This window comes from Actinia tenebrosa, unplaced genomic scaffold (genome assembly GCF_029948245.1).
Source record: "Actinia tenebrosa isolate PJP-AT-01 unplaced genomic scaffold, QUT_ActTen_1.0 PGA_scaffold7__59_contigs__length_16204524, whole genome shotgun sequence".
Taxonomy (NCBI): Eukaryota; Metazoa; Cnidaria; class Anthozoa; order Actiniaria; family Actiniidae; genus Actinia; species Actinia tenebrosa.
Genome location: NW_028292584.1, coordinates 6,673,366 through 6,689,240, shown reverse-complemented (window position 1 = coordinate 6,689,240; position 15,875 = coordinate 6,673,366). Strand labels below are relative to the sequence as shown.

Here is a 15,875-nt window from a genome sequence, read left to right as displayed (position 1 = left end):
CCAAGCCGTTGTTCTTGGTTTCTGAACATGGATACACAGGAATAGATCGATGGGCTAGCTTCCTCTAAAGGCTAGGGATAGACAAAAGGAAAACCGGAGGGTATGAGCCGAAACGAACAAAAGTTTCCACTTATAAGAAAACATAACTCCTTCAATAACGAAACGCGTATATGTCAATAACTGCGAGACCCGAGCCTCCTGGAAGGATGGTATGACAGCCTGACCGAGTAAAACTGGGGGGAGGGATTTTGCTCCTGTTTCAGGCCGATACCATCCTAGCAGAAGGAGAACCAAAACACAGGAAGAAGAACAGGGCAAAGTGGAAAGCAAACAAAATTTTATTCAAATACAGGAGATAAAACACTCAGCTACGAAAAACCTGGAGGTGTGGAAGCATTACCCTTGGGCAATGAAACAATATAAACGCGCTCATAAGGGCCAAATTCCAAGAGAAATTTGTATTTTCAACTTTCAAATCAAACAAAGAAAGAAAGGAAAACATGTAAGCATGTATGGATAGCGATAAACTTTTGATAGTAAATAGGTGGTAGACCTCGACAATGGTCAAGTTAAACTTCTAAGTACTGTTTAAAAAACGAGCCGGAGTGTTTTATCGGGTATAAAACACGAGGCGCAGCCGAGTGGTTTTAGACCCGATAAGACACGATCTGCGAGTTTATTAAACGGCTTAGAAAACTGATGATGTACGTTTTCATATTGTACAGAATACTTTACGAAATGAACCAAGTTTGATAGAGAAAATCCAAGTGCAAGTTTATGCAAATGAAGACGAATCTATATCAGATATAAAATCACCTTCATGGTCATGATTCCTATGATTGTGTTTCCTTCATGAATTATTAATGAGTTTTCTAACAGAATTTGGTACACTTTGAGTGGAAGACCTCAACACGGCTCAATGGTCAAGTTAAACTCTTAACAGAATTTGGTACACTTTGAGTGGTAGACCTCAACCCGGCTCAATGGTCAAGTTAAACTTCCAACAGAATTTTGCACACTTTGAGCGGTAGACCTCAGCACGGCTCAATGGTCAAGTTAAACTTCCAACAGAATTTTGCACACTTTGAGCGGTAGACCTCAACCCGGCTCAATGGTCAAGTTAAACTTCCAACAGAATTTTGCACACTTTGAGCGGTAGACCTCAACACGGCTCAATGGTCAAGTTAAACTTCCAACAGAATTTTGCACACTTTGAGCGGTAGACCTCAGCACGGCTCAATGGTCAAGTTAAACTTCCAACAGAATTTTGCACACTTTGAGCGGTAGACCTCAACACGGCTCAATTCAATGGTCAAGTTAAACTCTTAACAGAATTTGGTACACTTTGAGTGGTAGACCTCAACACGGCTCAATGGTCAAGTTAAACTTCCAAAACAAACGAGAAGGCAAAATACGATTGAATTATACCTCAGTTAACATAGAAAAGGAGGTCAGAACCTGTTGTTCTGGGTCGTAGATGAGAGTGACACAAAAGGGAGTGTTCACGCTAATATATGTATAGCAATGCATGATGGGATATTTTATCTTATTTTTACTTATAGCCAACTCTTAGGTTATCGATATCTAGTGGGTTAAAGAAAGAAGACTATAAAACGTATCGCTGAATAATAAGAGATCAAATAAGAGAGGCTAGGAATCTACTACAGGTTTTCCCCAATTACAATAGATCCTATCAACTAAACGGTATGAATAAATGATTTAAACTAAACTGACCTAAATCGGTCCTTAGAACTTAACCTAATAATTCTCCAAGCTAAACTAAATGGGAAAAAGGAACAAATGGTCTCTACTGAGTAAAACCTTTCAATTAACGTTTCGGTCAGTTTTGTGACAAGAAGAAGTCGTTGAGTATTTCGTAGAATTAAGATTCAGCTTGGGTAGAAGTAGAAGTATCTTCATGATTCCATTTGATGCCAGGGAAGTTGAATCCACCTGCCATGATTACACGGTCATAGCAGGAACAAAGAAGATTCAGCAGGGCTCGGAATTGGCCAATTCACGTGTCTGGAGAATCAGGCGGTCTGTAGATGCAAGCAAGCATGTAAGAGCGACTTTCTGTAAGAGTCGACCAAACATCGGCACAAGTCAAAAAATCGATTTTCGCTCATATTTTGTTTTTAGATAGCCCTTAGTGTAAAATAAATCGAGGTGTTGTTAGTTTTGAAGAAAAAAAATTTTTCCCCCACGAAATTTACGAAAATAGATTTCGCCCAAATGCAGGGGGAAAATGACCGACGAGGTCAAGGAATTTGGTACAAAAATAAGCGCATCCTACAGCTAAACTACTTAACAATTTTTTCGGTTGGTACTTTTTACCGAAGGAATAGGTATTCCTCTTGCTTTTCGTTGTATCTATTCTAGAATATTTGGCGATTTAAGATTCGAAATAATTTTTCTACCGTGTACACTTTTTCCAAAGTTTAAAAACGCAAATTAAGGCCTTAAAATACTGCTTATAAAAACTATGTGCAGAGATACCAAATTATTCAAAACCTACACCCAGAGGATTATCTAATGTATTTCTATCAGATTCAAAAGAAAAATCTCTGGGCAAATCATTTTTAGCTTTCCGTTGAGGTCTTTTTATGATCTCTATTTCGCGATATTTCAACCGTAAACAGCTTGTTGCGTTACCTCCACCGACGTGACTATAATTTTAATTGCAATCATTCCATCGCTGAATTTGCTAAAACTAGGGGATCAAACCAAGAAAAAGACATCATAGTAATACCCAACACATTTCAATTGCGAAATATTGACATATTTTATCACATACTTTTTTAACTCATTCTATTGCGTGACACAAAGCATGCTTTGTCAGTAAAATGAACACGCAGATGAAAATCGGACAACAATAACTTTCAAACTAAATATATCAGTGAACTAACTTTATTTTATTTAGCAGCTCTTTCATTGGATTTTAAAAATATGGTTTTACTTATCCAGTAGCATTTAACAACAGCAATTTCCTTCAATAAACATTGTTTTGATAATGCATGAAACTAAAATTGAGTTGACTGCAGCAATGATTAAAATTACGGGCCATCTTTCCATGGGAAAGTTCAGCAAGCACTGTATAAACATGGAAGTGGTTTGTTCGTTTTAATAGTTCTATAGTTGGAGGTCCGTGTAGCTATGATCGAAGAGACAGAAATAAGTCAGTCGAGCCGTTACCCGTCAAACGCAAGAAGCTATATCAGACAAGCTCGAACAGATAGGCAAGTCCTGTTCCTGCTCTTGAGATAATGCACTTGTCATCGGCTTCCACGAGGGGGGGGGGGGGGGGGGGGGGGGGGGGACCCCGGGCAAATGTGGGGACTTTGCTTTGAGACTAGAGGAAAGCTATCTGTATTTCCCCAGATATGGGGCAAGGTTCTTAGAAAATACCCCTATATTCCACCAGCCCCTGGGGCAAAATTGTTATGGAGTTGAAATAACAGATCACAAAAGTAACACAAAACAGTAGAGTGCACACACTAAGTCCATAAAACAAACTGGAGACAAGATCTTAGTCACATGTATAGCAAATAGAGCATTTGATAATATCTTAACTTTCTACAAACTCTTACTGAAATACTAAATCAGCATCTGTCTCAAGCTTTCACTTGCTGCTACAGTTGACGTGTCGCTACAGTTACAGTAACTTGACCTTAAGTATCCGCCATTTTGTGCATGAGTTAGTTAGTAGTTGATGCATAGTTTTCAGTTTACGAGCGGCGTAGGTTAACACAGCAACCCCAATGCCATTAAATCGAAGTCAAAATAAAACTCAAACAAAAAACGATGTTTATACCTCCGTTTGCTTTTTTAGACCTTTAGAGTCCAATACTTTATTGAAAACAGCTCTTTACAAAGAACTCTAATGATGCTTCTAGGGGGTTTCAGAACATTTTATCTATCTACCACTATTTCCCCAGGTACTGGGGCAAGGATTTAAGGCTAAGTCCCCACTTTCCCCCACATTTCCCCGAGTCTAGCCCGGGGTCCCCCCACCCCCCTCCTCGTGGAAGCCGATGACAAGTGCATAAAGTTGGTATGGATGAAATTGCTTCTCGGCTTCTAGTGAAGAAGATATATGAAAATTGCATTCTGACGAAAATACGCACATTGTGGTAGTTAGTCCTCCTACGTACTACTTTTGACATTTGGTAAATAACGCTAACTTGATAAAAGTATCCTATATTCAATAACAAAAACCAATACCCCAAAGGAGGGTTTGACATTGATTGTTTTTTAAAATCTTTTTCCTTGTTGTGTCATCGTGTTGAATAATTAAAGTAATCTTTCACACCAACCCAGGCATCCATCTCTCTCGCTGGAGTACTTCCCGGTAACTTCGACCGAGAAGTACTGGAGCAAGTCTAAGATCTATATTAATTATCGTTTCAGAGATAAATGTATACACTTATTTCAATAAAGTTAGTCACCAAAAACCTAGAAAGCTGAGATCACTGATATGAGCATCATGGGAAACTTTTCATATCAAGGAAGCATATATATACAAAGCTTTTTTAATACAAACTGCAGCTCGATGATGCTCAGAAGAGGTGAGACTATAACCGGTAAAAGATTCGCAAGTCCATGAACAGTTATCAAGCGGTTGAACGTGTAAAATGAATCTACCCATAATCCTTGTCGGCCTCAGCTTTATAGCTTTTCGGGTGACTAACTTTTTTGAAATAAGTGTATAAACTTTTTATAGACAGACAAACATATTTTATTTGGCGTTTTGTACATAGTTGCACATCAACTTAGTTCCAAATAAGTTAGAGTGCTCACACTAAATCCGTGAAACAAATGCTAATTTTTAGCACTAAATAGTGATAATTAAACAATAGAAAACAAAGGATTCTGTATGAAATAGTACTAATTAGTACTATTTAATGTTCACGGTTTTAGTGCGTGCACTCTACGAGTATATACGTATGTTTATGTATGCGCATAATATCTATATTCACATATTCCACACATACACGTCAGACGTACATATATATTCTGTATATATGAATGTTCATATAATTAATTCGATAAAATGCGTTACTAATCCTAATCATCTTTATGCAATATTATAAAAGTATTGATTTTTATTTGTTTTGTTGTTGTTGTTATATGAGGCTGCGTTAATAATGTATGGCAGAGGGGGGGGGGGGGGGGGGGCAGGTAGAAGTTTGAAATGTCCAGAATAATTCTCAACATCCCCCCTTAAAGTCATGCAAAAAAATACGATCCCCCCTAAGCAAGGCTTGTAGCTTCTTTCAAAAATTGTGCATCCCCCTTTTTCCTACCAAAATTTTCCCGATCCCCCCTAAATTTCACCTGCCCCCCCCCCCTCCCCCCCCCTCCCCCTCCCCCCTTTTATACGTTATGAACGCAGCCTAATTTAAGTTATTTACACGAGTGAATTTCGCTGGTTGGCAATACGCACCATTTTTATGATGTTAATATATGTTGAATGTTTGGAAATGTTCTGCATCTAAATGAGGACAGTTCAGCTGTTTCAAAGTCACGCTGAAGATCTTGCGAAAGCATATATCAATCGCAAAAATGTGAGATTGGAGCCGGTTTAGTTCACATACTTTTTACTGACAAAGCATGCTTTGTGTCACGCAATAGAATGAGTTAAAAAAGTATGTGATAAAATATGTCAATATTTCGCAATTGAAATGTGTTGGGTATTACTATGATGTCTTTTTCTTGGTTTGATCCCCTAGTTTTAGCAAATTCAGCGATGGAATGATTGCAATTAAAATTATAGTCACGTCGGTGGAGGTAACGCAACAAGCTGTTTACGGTTGAAATATCGCGAAATAGAGATCATAAAAAGACCTCAACGGAAAGCTAAAAATGATTTGCCCAGAGATTTTTCTTTTGAATCTGATAGAAATACATTAGATAATCCTCTGGGTGTAGGTTTTGAATAATTTGGTATCTCTGCACATAGTTTTTATAAGCAGTATTTTAAGGCCTTAATTTGCGTTTTTAAACTTTGGAAAAAGTGTACACGGTAGAAAAATTATTTCGAATCTTAAATCGCCAAATATTCTAGAATAGATACAACGAAAAGCAAGAGGAATACCTATTCCTTCGGTAAAAAGTACCAACCGAAAAAATTGTTAAGTAGTTTAGCTGTAGGATGCGCTTATTTTTGTACCAAATTCCTTGACCTCGTCGGTCATTTTCCCCCTGCATTTGGGCGAAATCTATTTTCGTAAATTTCGTGGGGAAAAAATTTTTTTTCTTCAAAACTAACAACACCTCGATTTATTTTACACTAAGGGCTATCTAAAAACAAAATATGAGCGAAAATCGATTTTTTGACTTGTGCCATGAAAATTCGATTTTGGTCGATCCTTACAGACAGTCGCTCGTAAATACTCAAGCAAGCATGTAAATACTCTCTATTATTCTTAGCACTTAGAATAGGAAAACATTACGCCCGAGTCGAGGAAGTTTATTAGAAGACTTTTTTCTGGTGCCACCGAGAAGGAAAAACTTGCTTCTCTTGCTAAGATACTGATTACACAATACTGCACACAGAGTGAAATAGATATTAGTCTAATAGTCACATTAGCAGACCCTAATTGCATTGTCTTCTTTAGTGCATATTTGACTATAACATGTTGACTAGTATTTTTTTCATTTCTCGTTTTTAAATTCCTTCACTCTAATAAAAGAACGCCAATCACACCCGGGTGATGTTTTCTCATTGTAAGATCTAATTTTCTAGAGCTTGGTGCAGAACACAGGCATTTACTGGGAAGGTGTGGCGTAAGGTAGCGGGGGATAGCTCAGTGTGACGATCACTCTAAGTCTTACAAGTCATGTCTGTAATAACCTGTAAAGCCAGAATTGAAAATAAAAATGGACATGAAATTTACGAAAGCAAAAGCAAAATACAGGACGTTTTCGATGTTTAAAGCTCTCTGAATAAGAATTGCAATTGCCTTTTGTTAAATTATATTAAGGTTACTAATGTGTTTTCAAATAAATAAAGGTAATATATATGTATATACATATATCGAGATAGCTTCACGAGAAAGTAGTTGTCGTTAGCGATGCCTCCATAGAATGAGATTATTGAACTTCTACAGGATCCCAATGGATTCTTCCTGTAAAATGTTAAATAGATTAAACTTAAGCACCGATTGTTCAGAATCTTTTGCAACGAAAACATTGGGGTTTCTTTCTTTGTGACAAAGAATTAGACACCGCAATGTTTTCGCAATATATATGTATATACATATATCGAGATAGCTTCACGAGAAAGTAGTTGTCGTTAGCGACACCTCCATAGAATGAGATTATTTAACTTCTGGATTCTTCCTGTAAAATGTTAAATAGATTAAACTTGAGCACCGATTGCTTATGCTTATGAAGAAATATGGGTACGAATTTTGCAAACATCGTACACACTTCAAAATCTTTTGCAACGAAAACATTGAGGTGTCTTTCTTTGTGACAAAGAATTAGACACCGCAATGTTTTCGTTGCAAAAGATTATGAAGGGCACCCTTGCGTTAATGATCAAGAGGGTCGCAATTTTCGTTAGCCATAAAGTATTACGTAATATTTATATAAAATATTTCTAAATAGCTGTACGAGAAAGGAGTTTTCGTTAGCGTCGCCTCGGAAGGATGGATGGAAGCATATTGAATTTCTATTGATCCCTATGGGCTCTTCTCGTTGTTAATGCCTTTCTCGTTAGAACCTCTAAGGCCCGCTCTTCATAAGCAAACTTAAACAAGGCTTAAGAATTGTAAGGTTTTCCTGTCCAACATGTTGCTTGTAAATATGCATTAGGATAGACGTTTTGCCCTCTAAATATAATATGCTTTGTATTTGTTTCAGTTTTAATAAAATGCATGTAAGATATGCTTCGGAAGCACGATTAGCGTAGGTAGCGTTGAGAGTCCCGCAGAGCTCGTCGTCGCGTGTTAGTAAGTAGAGTTGCTTATAGGTTTTATATATCCTGTGCTTAGAGGGCAGAAAAACGGGTTCTACTTTCGACGTTTATGCGTTAATAAGCTTTATATTTCATAAGCAGGCCTTTTTGGGTTGATTGAAAAAATACCAAAAGTTGGGAAAATTAAAGAATGCGTATTTGAAATATAACGCCTTCAACGTTGGGAGAGATGATATTTTGATCAGCACAAAAACTCAGAACATTTTCGCTAATACCTCGAGGAAGAATTGCTCGAGGTTAGCAGAATTGTGTGAAAAATGTAAAGCACAAGAGACACGAATGAAACACTAAACGATTTTTAGCATGAATGAGAGATAAAGAAAAAAAATGCTAAAGTAGCAGCCTTGTCGTTTTTCTGCTCCTTCTCCTGTGCCACAAGTATTTTTCTTTCGGCTTTCCTCCACAAAACCTAACAATCCAAAATCCAGTTTAATCTGTAAGTTAGACATACCCTGACTTAGGGTCTTAGGTTGGAGTTTTTTATATTCAGTTATATTTGTTGTTTTTATTTAATTGAACCACATAGAATGCCTCAAAGAAAAGAAATCACAGTTGCAGTTCGAAAACCCTATAGTAAATAGAATCAATGAATTCTGAAACGAATTTTAAGATAACAATAAAATCTGGTCCTAGCTAAACTTGTAACTATGTATATACAAATACACAATAGATACGTTGTCATAAATATTATTAGGTATTTATCAGGCATTTATCTACATGTTGGTCCTTCTGGATTACTGATAAATACTAATTACAATCATATTAAATATTTGTCCTATAAATTCTCTCCCCCTCCCCTCCACCTTCCCCTCCCCCTCCCCCTCCCCCTCCCCCTCCCCCTCCCCCTCCCCCTTTCTTTGCTCTCTCTCTCTCTCTCTCTCTCTCTCTCTCTCTCTCTCTCTCTCTCTCCTTCAACACAATATTTCCAAAGAAGAGATGGGAAGGGGAAAATGTTTAATGCATGAATTTGGCCGTATAAAGTGCACTACTTCATGCTCTTGTTTCATAGATGTCATCAGCTAAACACTCTTAAGGAGCACCAGCAGTTAAGGTAATAGATGTTGCTAAATATTGGTAACTATCTCTTGTCTATCTGTTTAAACACTTGTGTGTATATCTAACCTTTCTATACTACCGAATATTATGAAAGGGAATCTATGGATGGTGGCAATAGTGCTCTCGCCTTTGTGGTGTAGAGTTTCATTCCAGCAACCCATGTATAGTCTTTTTTGTCTCTTTCTTGATTAAAAGGTTTTTCTTCGGGTTCTCCAGTTTTCCTTCCTTCACAAAAATCGAACAAGCTATATTCCAGTTTAATCTGTGAATTAGCCAAGTCCGGCTGACTTGTACCAGCTTAGAGATTCCTTAAATATTCCATGCAACTTGAGAGTTAGCTTTTATTTAACTGACATTTTAACACGAAAAGTGATAGGATTTTTTTATCATTAATACAATAAAAATATTTTTCAATCATTATTGAAGGTATCCACGAAGCCACGATCGAGGTAGTGAACTCGCTACTCCAAAACTCATGATTCGTTTTTTATTTAACTGACATTTTAAAACGAAAAGTGATAGGATTTTTTTATTATTAATACAATAAAAATATTTTTATAATATTTAGATCAGCCCAGAGGCCTCATTCAGTGTTCAATCTGTGAGTTAGCAATGTCCTGAATTAGATCAGCCCAGACGAGGTGGTTTCAGGGTTCCAACTGTGAGTCAGTAAACGTGCCCTGACTTAGATCAGCCCAGGGGTTGTTTCAGTGTTCGATCTGTGAGTTAGCCATGTTTTGACTTAGATCAGCCCAGGGATTGTCTAAGGGTTTCATAAAATAGCACTTTTGAACGCTAAATCGAAGTTATCGAAACAATACAAATTTCGATAAGCATATACACTTACAAAACTAAATTATTATTACATATTTTGTACTGTTTCACGGATTAAGTGTTTGTCCTTTAATTCTCGAAAATAGACTGGATTTTGAAACAAAGATAAAAATCATTTTGAAAAAGAAGGGAAACGAACTTCTTTACGCGATTATCATTTTTCGTTGCCACCACCAGCACCGAGACAGTCTTTCAGGAATGTCCTGCCTAAGGCGCGTTCGCATAGCTATATCTCTCGACCTTCACCTATCTGCTTCGAAGCAAGTGACACGTAAAGGCTTCTACAGTAGCTACACTTCTAGGTTATTATTATTTTTGTTATTATTAATGCAATAAAAATTATTTTCAGTGATAATGGTTGAAGTTAGTCGGAACTCGCCATTTTTAAAACTCGTGATTCATTTTTATTTCAAATTTTAACACGAAAAGTGATAGGATTTTTTTAATATTATACAATAAAAAATATTTTCGAGAATTGTTGAAAGTTTTCTAAAAGCCACGATCGAGGTAATGAACTCGTCATTTCTAAGATCAAATAGATCTTACAGATCAAGCCCTGAAACAAACACTGGCAAGTCAGGAGACGGCTAACTCACAGATTGAGTCCCGACCTCCCTAAGTGACACGCCGTATACAGATGAAAACACACTGACCTTGGACAATTTCATTTTTCAGTTTTGATTTAATTTTTCTCCCATATCTTTTTGGTTTTACTAACAGGATGTCGTCTCTACTTGGCTCAATATTGGTTCTGTTGTGTTTAGGCACTGCGAGTGCTCTTGGTAAGTATGTAGCCCACCTGCTTTTTCAGTTAGCTGATTTAACCATCGCTGTTAATATGAATAATGTCTATTATAATACGTTTCATTTTAATTAATCTTGTAGAATGGGAAGCCCTTGGATGTTATAAGGACAGTAGTGACCGCGCGATGGGCAATTACTTCCATTCAGCTAAATACGATGCTCAAAATCCGAAATTCCAGGCTATGTTCGAAGAGTGCCGAATTAAAGCCGAAGCTGAAGGTTATGACTATTTTGGTATCCAAAACAAGATCGAATGTTGGGGATCAAATGACGCAGAAAAAACCTATAACAAGTATGGCTGTGCTTCAAACTGCTTGGTGGGAAACGATGATGACTATGGCATAGGGCAAGAATGGTCTAATTTTCTTTATCGGGTGAAGAAAGGTAATGTGATGAGTACCTTAAAACTCAAAACTTTCATGTTTTATTATTGATACCCTAAGCCAGCATCTGGGCTCACAGATAGAACCAATGCGTGAGACAACATCTGGGCTGATCAAAATCAGGGCATGGCTAACCCACAGACCGAACCCTAAAACAATCTCTGGACTGATCTAAGTCAGGGCACGGATCGAACCCAGTGAGACAGCTTCTGGACTGTCGACCTAAGTCAATACATGGCCGAACTCACAGATCGAATTATTGAGATCATAATTATTGGAGAAAAACCATCGAGGGAAAAACTTAGCAATATCAAACTCTACTCACAAGTTATGCCGAGTCTGATAATCGAACCCGAAACTCAAGAGGTGAAAGGCAACGAAGTGCACTTTCACTACTCCACCCCTACTAGTTGATTCCCACTTACATTGAAAGGTCTAGGATATTTGAAGGAGGTGCGATCGATAGAGTTATTCCATTCTCTGAAACAAGGAGAAGTAGTTTGATAGACATTAGCAGTCATTGATTCTTTTATTTTAATTTGAAATGTTCACATTGACCATTAGTCAAAATATTCGCGAAGATTGAATGCAATCCTTCTGCAAATGTGTACGTTTTGAGTATTCCCTTGATTTCATTACCACCTAGCTTTTTTTCACCTTTTGATTTTCTAAAGCGGAAAGAAAAAAAGCCAAATCAAAAAAGGGAAATAAAACATTTAAGGATTGAAAAGGTCGATAAAGGCGAAAGTAGTTTCCGTTAAGAATCTTGATTTTTAATGCGTAAATTTTTTTAATGTTTAGAACCTCGTATCATGAAATTAACTAAATCTTTTGCAATCCAAGCAAAGAAAATATCAGTTATTTGGAAATCTGGTTTTGGAAATACAAAGAAATTTTAAAAATACTTTATTTTGTCTTGTAGAGTGGACAAGCTGCGACAATACGAAATGCGTTCAGTATAAAATTGTGACTTCTCCAACCTCCAACAACGATTGTCCCTCTTTTAACAAGGAGGTCAAAGTGACAGAAACTTCACGACCATGTGAAAATAAAGACAAATGTGTTTGTAAGTATCGCAATTATTTACACCGTTTACTTAAATGATCTTATAAACCCAAAGGCAACTACTGACTTGACAAATTATGTCATACCAAAGGGCTTCCCTTCTAGCAGAGTCTCCCTCGTTGGCGATTCTTGATGGAGACTCTACTTGCAGGGAAACAAAAGGCGGTACGTCAACGATGAAATCACTCATGGCCTAATTTCAGTCTAGTACAGTTATGTTAATTTGAAATAGTGAGAATTATCTATCCGAGAATAAAAACGATTACATAATCGGATCGAAAATCTGTCTTCGATAAAAGGAATCTATCCATTTTTTTTACGCGCCAAAGAGGAATTCTTGGCAATCTCCAGGATGTTTTTAATCTTGGGAAAAGGGTCTTAAGATGACTGCCTACTTTTGGAAAACAATTTAAACTTTTTTTAAACTTCGATTTTCCTAATTGAAATTTAATGCTGATTCCAAATCTAGGAAGAAGATTGGGTGTCTCTAGCTTGTTTTCGAGATAATCAGCATTTAATGGAAGCCTACGCGCGAGCTTTTGGAGCAAAACTTGCTCCACCGGAAGAGATTAGAAAAAACTTAAGATTCATAAGATAATAGCTATTTGCAGACTATATGATTGCACGAATGAAGGCTAGTCAATAATTCTACAATAATACATGGATATTTTCGACAAAAAGACAAAGAGATACATTGATTTGTCATATTTTGTAGTTTCGGTGCTCTTAAAAAATCTCATAAAGTGAAATAAAATTCCCTACAAAAATCTATTTTTTCATGTGTTATTGATATAAACTTTTTCTAAAATGTTAAAACCTAGATTTTTATGAGTTTTTTCAAATGAGCTATTAAAAAATAGAGAGTCCAGTGCAAAATTTGAGGGTTTTGCCCTGTTGAAGCTCAGAACGCGTATGGTTCTTCAATAAAATGTTGTAGACTTTTCAGCGGTTTTTGAGCGCGCGCACATCGTGGGCTCAAATCCAACGTTCATAAGTAGGCAGTCACCTTAACAAGAAAATATGTATCAAGGGCGAGAAAGTTGCACATGCAGTTCAAGATAGCTGCTACAAAACTCAATTGATTTCTTTATTAAACCTTTGATAGAAGACAATGCAAGACTGACTTTATATATATATATCTCACGATATGGCTTGTTCGTATAGTTTATTCGGTGGTACAAGCAAATTGTTTTTGACTCGGAGGCCAGACAACTGGGTACCTTTTCTGACAGAACCGCAATTCTTTTTATTTTTTACTCTCGGGCTCTTTGATGCCTGAGCAATGGACAAGGAGTTCTAATGTATGATGAACAAATGAAGAAAATCATTCGACGTGTTAAAGGACGTGTTACATTCAAACAAGCTCAAGCGTTGACCCCTAGATTCGAGTAATGAAGTCATTAGTTAATTATTCCTTTTATACGTACGAACCGGAATAATGCAATATTGCAATATTCAAATGAAAATTCAGTTCATTATTCGACTTGTGATGAAGAAGGTAAATCATCTAAATTACAGATACTATCGAGCAGAAGTCGCTCTCTTATTTCATAAGCATACACGCTAGGTTTTGTAATTTCCATGCCTCAATTACTTGGAGGATATCATCAGTAATTTTGTAGGGAACGCTCCGAAATGGAGGCACAGTTCCATGTTGTCGATAATGTTGAAGTATTTTCTGGACTCCCCAACTAGAAATTTTCAGTTGTCGCAAAATTGCTTTATTGGACAATCCGCTATTGCTGAGATGAACAATTTCCTGTCGAATAATATCAGGTAAAGGCCTTCCCGGCACATAAACACGGCCAAGACTATTTCTGACCGCCATGTTTTCTTGGTCTTCCTGTGTTAACACTGACTAACTAATCAAAATATCGTATATTGAATTTAAAGTTGATTGGAATTTTCATATCTTCGTTTTCGACGTTGTAAATTTCAACTGAATAATGAAATCAAAGTTCGAAAATTCAAATAATTAATCGACTCTAGGGGTCAACACGTGAGCTTGTTTGACTGTAAACGTGTGTTAAAAAGACGTACATGAATGGACTCGAGAAATGCAAGAAAATGACCTAATCAGTCGACCTGAATTAATTCTTTTTTTACTTTCTTGCCCTGATTATAACATGTAGTCGTGTTTTATCACGAAGTACAAAATATAAAAATAATATCCAGCGGTTTCGTGATTTTTTCCAGCTAATGGTGGGTGGAGTGAATACTCAGAATGGTCGGAATGTACTGTAAGTTGTGGCGGTGGGACGAGAGAAAGAACTCGCACCTGTACGAACCCTTCTCCAGCAAACGGAGGCAAAACCTGTGAGGGAGAAAGTAAACAGACCCAAGTCTGCAACCAAAACAAGTGTGGTAAGTTAAGCGGATATTTTTAACACTTGATTAAGGGCGCTTGCAGGCATTGTTTGCGCGCATCCTTTCTACTCATGGGGGCGTAATGTATAAAGGCAATTGGCAACAAAATAAATACATCGTCCTTGATTTACGAGAGAACAAACCTGTGGTCCTCATTCCATGATCAAATTGGTAAGATGTAGACCTTTGTGGATGGAGCAAAACTGGACAATCCGGGAGAAAATCTCTCAAACAAGCAAGACCAGGGATCGGAAACAGAAATAACCAAAAGTTCAAACATGACATTGTCGCTTCCAGAAGCATTATTGAAGGTTTCAATATGAAACTGATGGCGGAGAAAATGCTCAATGATATCAATTACATGAATACTCGTTCCGGTCCCGTTCGAAAAATAGCCTCTTTCACAAATAGTTTGCGCAGTGATGTCTCGTGTTATGAACATTATTTGTACCTATGATTTTTTCCCAGAGCCTAAACCCACTCCAGGTCCTAGCCTTAGTCCAGGTCGTTGTTCAAGCTGCAGTAGATCTTGCGGAGGAGGTGTCCAAACATGTAGGTGCGATGGTGGTCACGAAGGTCACGGGGGTCACGGAGGTCATGGTCACGGTTTACACTTTGGAATAGGATTGGGATTAGGCAAAAGAACGCCTAGCGGGTCGTTTGATAAAGGAAAGGAAAATCCCAGTCTTAGTAATGATCCTTTCTTTGGTATTGGAGGAGGCATAGGTATCGGTTTCGGTCACGGCAATGGTCACGGTCACAGACCTTGCACGAAAGGATCTACATACACACGAAGCTGCAACGTGGAAACATGTCACCACAACATTTTCTGGTAACCCTATGAGGCGGGTGACAACTCTACCTTACAATTAGAATGAATGTGACCACAGACAAAGTAAATAAATGATGTAATTTCATAATTTCATTGAATACCTAGCTAGAAAAGCAATAAACTGAAATGCTTAATAAACTAGATTGGCACGGAAAATTTTCTATTTTTCCCTTTTTACTCTGGCTGAACAGAAGCAGTAATAATCATATTTAGTGTAATACTTTAGCGGGCACCTATCCTATCCTATCCTATCCTATCCTATCCTATCCTATCCTATCCTATCCTATCCTATCCTATCCTATCCTATCCTATTCTATCCTATCCCATCCTATCCCATCCCATCTCATCCCATCTCATCCCATCTCATCCCATCTCATCCCATCTCATCCCATCCCATCCCATCCCATCCCATCCTATCCTATTCTAAAAAGCCATGTAGGCGAACAATGTAAGCGATAATGCAAAACTGAGAAATTCTGAAGCCTGCGAAAATTTACCAGCGCGAAAAACAAAATACATTCCCGACATTGCACTAAAAATAGTGCTTATA

General features: G+C 37.4%; 1 protein-coding gene across 1 annotated transcript; it reads left to right on the top strand.

The window, feature by feature from the left end:
* Nucleotides 1-8,893: 8,893 nt before the first annotated feature.
* On the top strand, nt 8,894-15,481 carry LOC148905423 (uncharacterized). Its single transcript, XM_089040167.1, has 6 exons — nt 8,894-9,035; nt 10,595-10,656; nt 10,760-11,062; nt 11,984-12,127; nt 14,323-14,490; nt 14,962-15,481. The coding sequence occupies exons 1-6, from the start codon at nt 8,977-8,979 to the stop codon at nt 15,327-15,329; spliced, it is 1,104 nt and encodes a 367-aa protein (XP_088896293.1). The 5' UTR covers nt 8,894-8,976; the 3' UTR covers nt 15,330-15,481.
* The last annotated feature ends 394 nt before the right edge of the window (nt 15,482-15,875 follow it).